At 34.3% G+C, this 13,358-nt stretch overlaps 1 protein-coding gene across 1 annotated transcript; it reads right to left on the reverse strand.

Annotated features, from left to right (window-relative positions):
- Positions 1 to 5: 5 nt before the first annotated feature.
- Positions 6 to 10,294, reverse strand: LOC134257788 (von Willebrand factor D and EGF domain-containing protein-like; the record flags this gene model as incomplete). The annotated part of the gene is made up of 16 exons (XM_062740379.1): positions 10,198 to 10,294; positions 9,672 to 9,919; positions 9,451 to 9,537; positions 8,937 to 9,329; positions 8,649 to 8,798; positions 7,912 to 8,118; positions 7,499 to 7,704; positions 7,346 to 7,402; positions 6,994 to 7,213; positions 6,752 to 6,901; positions 6,459 to 6,642; positions 6,082 to 6,269; positions 5,622 to 5,867; positions 324 to 351; positions 123 to 210; positions 6 to 36 (listed from the first exon to the last, which is right to left on the reverse strand). Coding segments are annotated over exons 1-16 (2,535 nt in total), but the record flags the coding sequence as incomplete, so codon positions are not given.
- Positions 10,295 to 13,358: the final 3,064 nt, after the last annotated feature.

The following is a 13,358-nucleotide window of genomic DNA, read 5'->3' on the forward strand; positions in this document are numbered from 1 at the left end:
GGTATCATTGATGTCTTTGATGCGCATGGAAAATAGCTGAAGTGAGTAAGAAAGATGCTCTTACTGTAAGTTAGAAAAGGAGACATCAGTTTCGACCTCCGATATATGTGAAAATACGATACCTTTTGCATTTCTTCACTACAAGTATAGCAGTGATAACCAGTACGATAGCAAAACAGGCAACCAGTGCTGCTATCAAAATAAATCTATCTGGAATTAAAAAGAACTCTGGACGTAAGTACAAATTCATTACCAATAAATAAATACAAGAACGTACTAGTATACGTTCCACATTATTCAAAATTCGAATGGAATAGACTTACCTCCTTTGTCAGGATCACTCGTGTCTAGCTAAAACGGGATAGAAAATCACAAATTGTAAAAACCCTCTTTTTAACTTTGATTTCTTTTGATAGATGACAGGATTGAAATAAGATAATTAATGTGTTAAATTCATATACTAGTACGAGGGTCGTTCAAAAATTACGCGGACTTGTTGCACAGAAGAAATATTTGACGACATAATCGGGCAAAATTTCATAGATAATATAAAAGAATCTTTACTTATATGGTCTTCAAAATTTCATATCAAAATGTTGTAAATTGGTATTAATTTTGAGTGATTTTTCAGGACATACCATTAAGTCACAGCGCAGCAAAATCTTCGACGTCACAAGCATTATAAAAAATATGTGATTGAGTTTTCATTTTCTCAACATTTTCCCTTGAGAACCTGTATAGTTTGAGTTACCTTATCTACTCAACATCAAAACACCATTTCTTGTAAAGCTTAAAATCTATTAAACAAGCGAAAAATTTTCTTTTTTTTTTTTTTTTAAAACCAAAAACTACTTATGAGATATAGTGAAATATTGGTGACTCTCAATCACGTTCTTTACAGTCCAGATTTTTCGTCGATAATCTTCTTCCCATCCGTATAGCCTTTTTACAGAGGTCTAACTGTCTAAAATTTCAATTTGCTTTCTGTAGGCGAATGTCACGAGTAGCCTAGTTTACTACATGTTTTATTATGTATATTTTAAATCTATGTTGCCGATATCTCGAGCATTACACATATTTTAACAAAAAAATGGTGCGCCGTCAATTCAGGAGACGTCATTTTCACTGTCGTTTTCACGGGAATTGCATCAGAGAAAAATCACTATATTTCTGTTAGTACTTCAAATATTACATCCGAAATCTATATACATAATAATAGAACAATTTAAAGGTTTATTTGAGAAAATTGTTGAAAAATATCGCGAATTTTAGAAAATCAATGAGTTAAATTTTTGAATCCGCATGCTTTAGCTTCAATTTTTTGTCGTGTGCCGTAGCTCTCTATCAACGATATCAACATATTGATAATTTTAGTAGAATTTTTCAAAATACAGAAATTTTGCCCCAAATTGATTGGAATCTTTAAGATACATATTCCTGTGAAATTTTATTACTGTATGACGTCTGTAAGAGTAAACTAGTGCTAATTGTAACGGGGACCGTTACAGATGTTCCCCAAACGCTCCCCAACTCCCTTTTGGTGCCATATTCCCTGTAATCTCTATTAGATAAAAAATACTTTATGGAAGTTAGACTTAATCAAGGTCTTCCCAGAAAAATACAAAATATATTTAAAAATAGGCATTGCACGCGTTTTCATGTGCATAACGACCATATTATCTTGTCTACACTATCTCAAATTTTAATATACTTAATATCAAAGCATTTAATCCAAAAGTATTAAAAAATTCACTCATTCGAGTGTATTTTTAATTTTACTCATTTAACGTGCACGCACGTGCAAGCACGTACATAATGACTACATCTTCTTGTAGGAGTCCCTTTTATTTATCGATGTTCTAAATGCCATCCTGTTTGGTAGAAAAACAAGGGAGTTATAACCATTTGAAGTTTTAGCCAATCAGATTACAGCACACATGCATGCGCGTTATTTCATAAATTTTTATCTTTATTGTATTCAAGGATATCTAAATGAATGACTATATTTTAAAATTCCAAACAATTCGTCAAAAAACAAAGGAGATATAGCCATATAAAGTTTCAGCCAATCAGATTGCAGCACACGTGCATGCGCGTGATTTCATGAGTTTTTTTCTATATCATATTTTAGGATATCTTAATGCATGACTATGTTTTAAATTTCAAAGCATTTCGTCAAAAAACAAAGGAGATATAGCCATATAAAGTTTCAGCCAATCAGATTGCAGCACACGTGCATGCGCGTGATTTCATGAGTTTTTTTCTATATCATATTTTAGGATATCTTAATGCATGACTATGTTTTAAATTTCAAAGCATTTCGTCAAAAAACAAAGAAGATATAGCCATATAAAGTTTCAGCCAATCAGATTGCAGCACACGTGCATGCGCGTGATTTCATGAATTTTTTCTATATCATATTTTAGGATATCTTAATGCATGACTATGTTTTAAATTTCAAAGCATTTCGTCAAAAAACAAAGGAGATATTACCATATAAAGTTTCAGCCAATCAGATTGCAGCACGCGCGCATGCGCATGCTTTCATGAAATATTTTATATATTATGCTGTAGATCTTCGAAATGTAGTACTATGTCCAAAATTTCAAAAGATTATGACAAGAAACAAGAAAGATATTGAGACTTTAGTTTCAGCCAATCAGAGCGAAGCGCACGTGCATGCGCGTGAGATCTTGCTATTTTGACCATGCCATCTTGTCTATACTACTAATGTATCCTTACATTATGAGTTTCAAAAAAATTCATCAAGAAAAAGAAAAGTTACAGCAATATCCATTATATTGGTCATTTCACGTGTTCCACGTGCGCGCTCTTGCAAGCACGTGCGCGCAAAATGACCTTCGTTCGGCAAATCTACATAACATCCCTACTGACCCTAAAAAGGTTTTACCTAAGTCGGATGTGTAGTTTACAAGATCACTCGCGGACAAAATTTTCCCAGGAAGAAAAATAAGAATAACTAGAGCAAAGCTCGTTGCAAAGCAACGAGTAGGTCTTCCGTCCGGTTTCTACCGGAAATGCCGGAAGTGACGGAACAAAGGAAAGCATTGAGCTAAGTAGTCTCCAGTGACTTTATAATTTCAATTTTGCATCAAAAACTTCAAAATGAGCCATTTTTTGCGACTTCCGGTTTGACCGGAAGATACGACGACGGACGGAAAAATTACTTTTCATGCTCTCAGAGACATATATAACCCAAAAACTTGTTAAGAACGGCAAAAAAACATGATTTTCCACTACTTCCTGTTTGGCCGGAAGTGACGATGCCGGACGTATTTTGACGACTTCAATAGATAAAGCTTGACATTTTGAACAACTTTGCTTCTTTGACGTATTACAAGTTCTCAATACTTTTTGAGATATAAAGGAAAAACGTTCGGCCCCTCTAGGTCCCTTTTTTTAGGGGCCAGCCCTTTTTTCGAGATATCATTTGAAAGATCTTGAAATTCTACACTTCTTTTGTTCTATGTGTTTTCACAAAATATTTCTAGGTAAAAAGTTAGAGTAGAAAAGGTGATAAAAATTTTGAAAAATGTGATAGGACTATTTTTGGGCCATAGCGAGCGCCGACGTGCGGCACTTCCGATAAAAATGAAATTCGTTGTACATATCTATAGACTTTGGTCTATCTTACCTGAAAGTTTCAAGTTTCTATCTTGAGCCATTATTGAGAAAGTCTGCGGACAAACTGACCTTTCAAAAATCATAAAATCGGCAATATCTCCAAACCGGAAGTGACGTCATCAAATCGGAAAAAAATGCATAAGGTTCAAGTAATGTAACATAAGTCCTGAAAGTTTCATGGAAATCCATCGAGCCGTTTTTGAGAAATCGCGTGCACAAAATCGGTAAGAAAAAAAAGAATAATAAAAGTGGAAAAGAAACCTAAGAATAACAATAAGGTCTTCCGCTGAAGACGGAAGACCTTAACTAGTGCTAATTGTAACGGGGACCGTTACAGATGTTCCCCAAACGCTCCCCATCTCCCTTTTGGTGCCATATTCCCTGTAAGCTTCATTAAATAAGACAAACTTTATGCATTTGAGACTTTAACAACGTTTACCCAGAAGGGTACCAAGTTCATTCAAATTTTAGCATTGCACGCGTGCGCATGTGAATGCATGTGTGTAATGAAAATATCATCTTGTCTACACAATCTATATACTTTAATATACTAAATATTAAAGTATTTAATCTAAAAGTATTAAAACATACGCTCATTCAAGTGTATTTTTGATTTTACTCATTTCACGTGCACGCACGTGCATACATGAGCATGGTGGCATACCTTCTTGTAGAAGTTCATTACATCTATCTATGTTCTAAATCCCACTCCGTTTGGTTGAAAACGAAGGGAGTTATAGCTGATTAAAATTTCAGCCAATCAGATTGCAGCGTACGTTCACGCACGTGTATGGATGTGCATGGTGACCATACCTTCTTGTAGAAGTCCATTATATCTATCTATGTTCCAAATCTCATCCTGTTTGGTTGAAAACTAAGGGAGTTATAGCTATTTAAAGTTTCAGCCAATTTGATTGCAGCGCACGTACACGCACGTGTATGGATGTGCATGGTGACCATACCTTCTTGTAGAAGTCTATTATATCTATCTATGTTCCAAATCCCGTCCTGTTTGATTGAAAACCAAGGGAGTTATAGATATTTAATGTTTTCGCCAATCAGATTGCAGCGCACGTGCATGCACGTGTTTTCATGAAAATTGTTATATATCATGTTGTAAGATATCCTAATGCATGGCTATGTACAAAATTAAAAGGATTTCATCAAAAAACAAGAAAGATATTGAGACTTTAGTTTCAGCCAATCAGAGCCAAGCGCACGTGCATGCGCGTGAGATCTTGCTATTTTGACCATGTCATATTGTCTATGCTACTACTATATCCTTATATTATGAGTCTCAAAGCATTTCATTAAAAAGGTAAAAATTTACGCCTATATCAATAAAATCGGTCATTTCACGTGTTGCTCGTGCGCGCTCTTGCAAGCACGTGCACACAAAATTGCATGTTGACAATGTCATCTTATCTACATTTATAATATGTCTATATATTCTAAATATCAAAGCATTACATCGAAAAATGTAAAAGTTACGGCAATTTCAAGCATATTGGTCATTTCACGTGTTGCACGTGCGCGCTCTTGCAAGCACGTGCGCGCAAAATGACCTTCGTTCCGCAAATCTACATAACATGCCTACTTACCCTAAAAAGGTTTCCCCTTAATCGGATGTGTACTTTACAAGATCATTCGCGGACAAAATTTTCCCGAGAAGAAAAATAATAATAATAATAATAATAATAAGAAACAGAGTAAAAACAATATGTTCCCCATCTTCGTTTGGGGAACATAATAATAATAAGAAACAGAGTAAAAACAATATGTTCCCCAACTTCGTTTGGGGAACATAATAATAGCACAGTCCGCGTAATTTTTGAGCGGCCCTCGTATATCAAATTTGTTCTTAATTTTTCCTTTCTGAATTGTCCCCAAAAGTTTGTTAATCCTTTAATAACGCAAGCACCTCATAATATAATGTATGCACTAGAAATTCTGAACATAATTTTCTGAATACATACTGTTTTCTGTTCACACGTCAGGCTTTCCAAGTCACATTTGTATTTCTGTTTGTCATATATTAACAATGTCTGGTGGTTACTGAAAACAACACCGTCATAACTCAGACTGATGCTGCAGCCACGCGCAGCCTCGGTTTGGGAGTTTTGGGGAGTTATGGGTAATTCTAATGACACGTGATTGAAGTGATGGTATGTAAGCTTTGTAACCGAGACAGTAGTTGTTATGATCGATCCATTAGTTGATATCTAAAGATAAAATAAGCAATGTAAACCAAGACAGAACAATATAAATGATAAACATTAATAAAAATGTTTGAAGAAGGACTGGGGGTATATTATGATTTGCGAAAAATACTAGTATTTCATTGAATCAGATTCCTGTAAATCTAATGCACCAATGCTCTACATAAAGATAATGGTTACTCAAGAAACGAAATGCGAAGCATCAGCAAAAAGTTACCATGAAGCACTCCAAGTTTGCCCAGACATGCTCTGAATGGAAAAATCCGATGATGTCGACGATATTCTGACATGAGCCAGAGTTTTTATCACAGAGGCCGTGGAAAGGGAGGATAAAAACCTCAGGAGGGGTAGAGGTCGACGTGGAACAGTCACTGCCAATATATCCATCAAAACAGGCGCAGCTAGCTAGAAATAGTATTTAGGTTGGTCCATTATAGGAATCAGTGATTTGTCTTTCAAAAATATAGACTAATGGGCAAAATACTCTTCGGATTTGTTTTAGCTGGTTGAAGAAATCATCGTCGTTTTAAGTTTCAAATTTCATGTATATGTATGAAGGTTAAATCGTAAGAAATACAAATCGAGAACCATTACCATTTGTACAATTTCCATGTCCAGAGCAATTCTGTGGACAAAGAAAGGATGTGATGACTTCGACTAGAAAGCGTCCCTCTGATGTTTTGTTTACGTAATAAGCCTCATCATGTGTCACTTCCGCTAAACAGGCACCTTTGAAAGTATTTAAACTATCTTGTAGATATGTTGTATTTCCTGAAAGCTAAACAAGAAAAAGTTTACCATTAAGAAGAATTTGTGTCTTTTAGTTAACCAGTCAGTGGAATCTATTATTTCAAAATGAGCTATTTTAGTGGCTATGGAAATCATACCTTAATGTCAGCTATGCAGCTCTCCACATAGGAACTTGAGGATACTTTCGCCTTTTTTTCACACGTATCAACAGCAGCTTCAGTTGTGAAGGAGTTCTCACAAAATGTGCGAGCAGAACTTTCTGTCCAACCATTAGTCCATCCTGATGTCTATAAATATAAAAAATTCATTTATATAACAGGACTGCCAAATGGAAGCACGTCTTGATTTTTGAAAATCTTTTTGACACTAGTAATCTTACCCGAGGACTCTCTGTCTCATTATACTCAGAATCGTAGGAAAGTGGATCTGCAAAGTCGCCATTAACATTCCGATCGGACAGTACGGACAGATTGGCTGTGAATGACTCTTCCTCTATACAGAGCATGCTGGGTATTGGGAGGTTGTGCATGTTTGGATCGCTGGATCCGTCCGGTCCTCTAGTACACAAACTGTATCTTTCTGGATGGTAATTACCAATTCTTGTTAAGAGGGACAAGTCATTTCAATGATTTATATAACGAAGATATAAAATACAAAATTTCTAAGTCAAAGAAAGACCCTGGCACAAAAGTACACGAAAAGAGAAAAAAAGATGTCTCTAATGTACCTACATTAGCAGTGAGTCAGAGTTACTGGTAAACAAGCTCTCCTGGGATTTCAAAGGAATTCTGCAATCAGAAAATGCCAGATTTATCATCAGAGTATAGCTTATTTCATACCTATCATTTTTATACTAACGCATGAAACAGGTATCCAATATCTACCTCCAAGATAAGGCAAATGTCTGATTGTCTGTGGATACATTTCCCTGCCTGGGTATGAAATCATCACTTTGGTGTCCATTAGCTAATCCACACATACCCTCACTATTCCCGATGTCAAGGACCCCCGCCTGAACCCGGACACTAGAAATCCACGAGTTGTCATAAGATAGCTCGAATGAAACGCGTGTTCCGCTCGGGAGTTTGACCTTGATAAAAAGTGTCATATAATTCAGTTGAGGAGAAAATAGCATTTTGGACGCTACTATCAATAACCTATTTCTTTTAATTTTCAAACATTCGAACACTTTGCATATATTCCTAATTAAGTTTCAGGATAGGAACAAAATAGAAATGAACAAATTCTTGAAGCTGAACAATTAAATTTGAATTTGTTGCTCTTCAAAAAGAGTCACCTCAAAGAGACGTCCTGATTTGGCTATGTTCAGGTCAGTGGTTCTGTTTAGAGTCAGTTTCTCGTACGGTACAGTTAACAGCTTTGTGTCTTTGGAAGAGACCTGGGCACACGTCCGGACAACATAGAGACTGAGTCTGCTTCTGATGGCAACACCACAGTTACAGGTAGCGTACCCAGCAACACAGGACGAAAACAACACATTCACCTGAAATACAGGACGAAAACAACACGTTCACCTAAAAGCAGGGGCCATCATGCAATTTTTCAAAGATATACAATTACATTCAAAACAACTCTAAGGGAGTGCAGTTAGATATTTACATTACTAAATGTACATGTATATTTAACAATTTGATAAATTATATGGAGATAAGGAAAAGTAATCATGCTCAAAAGTCAACTAAATGATACAAAATAGGACCTCCAAAAAAATCGGATCGGATTAGGTGAGCATCTCCTGCTGACCGGTCACACCCGCCATGTGCTCCTTGTCATGATCGGTAAATAACAAAAAAATCATTGGACAATTCAGTGTGTATATTTTGGCCTAACCATCAGTGTGAAAAACTTCAGTCAGCTTTTGACTAAAGGATTTCCATTCCTAATAGGACCAAGTTCTTTATTCACTGAGTATAGTATATATTTTTGTTTGACCGTAACATATGGATTAATATTTGAATGTGACATTCTCAGATTATGGTAGATATTTAGTCGTGTAATTTTGCATTGACTTACTGAGTACGGCAGATATCTGTGTTTATACATGATAAACTCCCCTGTCCAGTGGTTGTCCCATTGTTTTCCATCAAATGTTGTCAGATGAGGATCGTTATAAGATGTGCACAACATCCGGGCCACCAGATTGTCACTGTCGATAACATAAACCTGAATTAGAACAACAAGTATCCTTCTGATTTATAAGATTATTTTATAAGAGTGGTACATGCTATATAACTTTTATTTTTGTATGTACATATGTCATTTAAATGCTCTTGTTTCTAAAACATAAAAAAAATAGCATGCCTTAATTTTTGGAACACTGATGTTTCTCCAAATTCCAGAACTATCATAAGGATATGTAGATACACCAAACTGAATAGAACTGGTTCTATTTTTATGATTAATTATTCCATCAAGATAGCCAGTTATGTTAAAAAGAGATGTTGTGTTTCCGTTTTCATTAAAATCAAGGGACACTGAACAGCCATCATCATTCAGTAGTAAATCTCTAATTGCCAGTCCGTTCCTGCAAGTTTCCCATGATTCCTGAGCTGATGTCCAGACATTCAAGGTCATCCTGCAGTATGTCTTCTTCATGGCTTCACTCAATGACGTAGGACAACTTAGAGGTAACGAACTCGTCAGAGAGACTTCCACTGTCTCACCCTCCTTAACAAAATACTCCAAGGACTCTGGCTTATGAGAAAATAAATCTTTAAAATGTTTATGTTAAGACTTTAAAGCATTAACTTTAAAGAGAAAACTAATGTGTTAACATTGATATAAAAATGAAATGTAAGGTATGGCTCTAAATTACAATTATTCCAGCCAGAAAGTTGGAGCTCATGCTATACATAGTGGTATTCCATGAGGTGATATTTTTAGCAGTCACAGAACACGACACCTGTTAAAGAAGAAAAAATCGATCGATGTGCAAATTTTAATTGTATCTACCTAAACTTTAAATCCAGAAAATTAATTCATTATTCACTGTTCACTATAAATTAACTTTGCTGAAAGTAAAAAAATCATACAAACGTTGAAATTAAGGCTGTAATTCCCTGACCAGTGGTGGGTTTTCAATGACGTTATGTTCACGTCACTGAAACGAACATCGCGCGACTCTGCTTCTAATATTTCGTTATTATTAATGAACCACTGAACATCATATAAAGAGTCATCTATTAATGAGTTGAATACACATTGGAAGACTGGTTCTAGCATCAACCCATCTGAAGACTGCTCTAACGAGGTCTGTACGTAGGGATTGAGATCGATCGAGGAACCTTTTGTAAAGATATTATTAGAATTTACACAAACATATTATAGCATTCAACTTAGATTGGAATTGGTTTTTATTGTCCAATTGAGGCAAATTTAAAATTATTAATAAAAACTCATCTTTCAACTAAATATTCTGAAAACGGACTACCAATGTATTATACATTAAATATGACTGAGTTTTATTCAACAGGAAGTTTGAAGAAACAGACGGTTAAGTAAGTTGTCTGTTTTTTACTCATGATGATTTACTTTTCATATAAAGAAAAAAAATACAACTCACCTGATTTTATAAAAATGATGACAAAAAGGAAACCGCTTTTCACAATCATCATTAACTTCGCATATTATTTAAAGGTAGTCATATTATTTAAATTCATTGACTGTTTATTTTGAAGCAATGGCAATGTTTCAATGCAATTTAAAGGCAAATATTGACTCAGTGCATTGAATACATATTTCATCACACTTATCAATGAATATTATCAAGCTATCTAGATCGCCAAAACTAAAAAGAACTGTAAAAGAATACCCGCCCATTTATTATGCTATTTAAAAGACAAAACGTTTAACAATTGTTAAAGTTATATCGTAAAAAAATTCTGAGTAGTACCTGAAACCGTGCTGGCATTGACTTTAAGAATGGCTGAAGAACTGAAAGAATTGATCTGTAATAATGGCCTTTTGGTGAGACAATAAACTTAAATTTTAAATTAGTAAAGCTTTGAAATGAAATAAGAACATTGACTCTGGGTAGGTACCGAAAGATATCCATATACTGAGAGCAGGAATGCTATCTGCGGTCCTACCCCTCCATGTTGTACCTTAGAAAATTGGAAAAGGACCAAAGATCCAAAACAAATGAAAAAAGAAAGAAAGTGAATTTAGAGATATTGTTTTATATGATAATGAAAATACTGAATGAACTTTTAAGGAATTTTAAAATCGCTAAAATTTTAAAAAGTCTATAACATAAAATTTTTCTACATTTATGAATAATTTGCAAAGTTTTTTCAACAAACTGTTGGAATTACGATAGGAACTATTTGTGTTCCTTTATCAGCTCGCCTGTTTTATATTCCAACCAACAGATTTTTTTCAAAAAACTTCTACATGGGAAAAGGAAAACACAAGCTGTGGTAATTTAACATTTAGATATATGACTATGTTGTATCAAGTAACAATAGAATAAATAGAAATTTTATCGATATAAAATCTTAGCGATTTATCGGATAAAACATAACAAAATAGGAGCAGAGCAAACACGGACAAATTAACCATCAGAGGTGAGATCAGAGGCCTGTTCAGCTGAGCGAACGTTCGCGAGCGCTCGCTCAATTTACTTTTGAAAGTATAAGGAATTCCAGCAAGCGCTTGCAAACGTTCGCTGAACAGGCTGCAGGTGCTATGGGCGTGGTGTGGTCATCCCTAGCCGACTGGTCACACCCACTGTGTGCTCCTTGTCATGATCGGAAAATAAAGGAAAAATCAGTCGTAATTTATCTCGTTTTAGAAATTGTTCATATACTTCATACGTAGATCATGCTCTTTCGTATCGAATCAGTTGAGAGGGAAGTTGACGATAGAAAAGTTAAAGTCATCACGTTTATCATATAGCTTGGTTGTAAGATTACCATTAACGACTTTCTCAAGTAAAACATCGAAGTATGAAACAGATGTAGCAGACTCTGTGGTATCTTTTATCTCAAGCTCACCAGGATATATCGTATCGAAATAGGAATGGAAATAACCATTGTTAATTGACAATGCGTCGTCGATATATCTGAATGTCGATTTGAAGGCCACGGCAAGTGCTTTCTTCTTTTCACGCATAGGATCTTGCACAATTCTGCCTCGTATGAATAGAAAAATAGGTCTTCCAATAACGAAGCGCAATTGGTACCCATGGAAAACATTTCAAACAATGGCATATAGTTGTTGCTAATATTTAAATCCAACCCATATTGAAGTAGATTTATATATATGCTGGATAAGACTGTAAAAAATCTTACTTAATACTGATGTGCTTGTTATCTATACTTGTATATCTTTACAGATCCATGATGTTTTAATACATATTACATATTTTTTGATCATTGCAACATCTCATTATTAAAAAAAAAAACGTTCGTACAAATGAATAAATAAATAATGATAAACAATAGATAAAATTTTTACATCATATGTATGAGTTGGAGGATGTAGATGTAATAAAGAAAATAGACGGAATAAGTTTATGAAGAAGTTATAACCTGAACTATTTATGAGACGATTTTCATTTTATAAATCTTTAAGTGTAATTTACATATGATCTTTGAAAACTCTCTATCAAAGAATATTATGTTAACGAACTTGTGAAACTAGGTTTCAAAATAGTTCATGGTTCAAAACTTGCTCGGAAAAACAAATCCAACCTTTATTCATTGATTAATGATTTTTTTTTATAATTTGAAGACGTAAATTTCTAATTTATTTATTGCCCCGAGGACATTCATTAGCAGGAAATTGTTTTCACTTATGAGAAATTATGATGACCAATAAATATGTGATATGTATTAAAAACCAAGGATCTGTAATGATATACAAGAATAAATAACCCTCACATTAATATTCAGTCAGATTCTTTTCGCCATTTGACCCCATGAGGTATGAAATTCAGATAGTATTCTGATAAATAATTCATTTTGTCAATCAATTTTTAAATTTAATATCAAATAATTATTATCAAATGCATTCAAATTATTGTGCGAATCTTCAGGAGAATCGTGCAACAGTATACATGTATTCGAGAAGGGGTAAAAATCAAATGTGGATACTAAAAATTTCATGGAACTTTTGGATTTGAAGCTACAAAAAATTGTCAAAATCAACAGTATTAAAACTTATGAATTATTATATTTATATATAACCAGTGTTTGCTCTGTTCCTACAACCAATGGCGAAATTTCAAATTCACAATCATTCCTCACGATAAATTAAAATCCAGGCTTTTTTTTTATATCATTGACAGCTGTTTTTAATAAATTGTAACTTGTAAATTTTTTTGCTTACCTTGTCATTGGTCATTATTTTGTTAAAACATTCTGATTGTACACACAATTACTCCAAAGTTGATATCAAAAAAATTTTAATTTCTGATTAACAATATCTTTGAAGACCAGATTTGCCAGAAATCTATTGGAATTCCTATGGATACCAATTGTTTTCCGTTATTAGCAGATGTTATGAGACAAGAATATCAGCAGTCTCGTCGTTTAAGGTAATCACTTTGTAAGTTCTATGGTCGATACAATGACCTTGTCAGCAAATACAATTTGTCATTGCTTAATATATCAAATGCTGACTGACTTTTTTCATACTAATTGTTAGTCCATTATTTGTACACTGAATTGACGACATATTATCCCGTTATTTCTCGATCATGACAAGAAGCACACGGCGGAT

Source organism: Saccostrea cucullata, unplaced genomic scaffold, assembly GCF_032062105.1.
Source record: "Saccostrea cucullata isolate Sc308-1 unplaced genomic scaffold, CSIRO_AGI_Scuc_v1 ctg16005, whole genome shotgun sequence".
NCBI classification, from domain to species: Eukaryota; Metazoa; Mollusca; class Bivalvia; order Ostreida; family Ostreidae; genus Saccostrea; species Saccostrea cuccullata.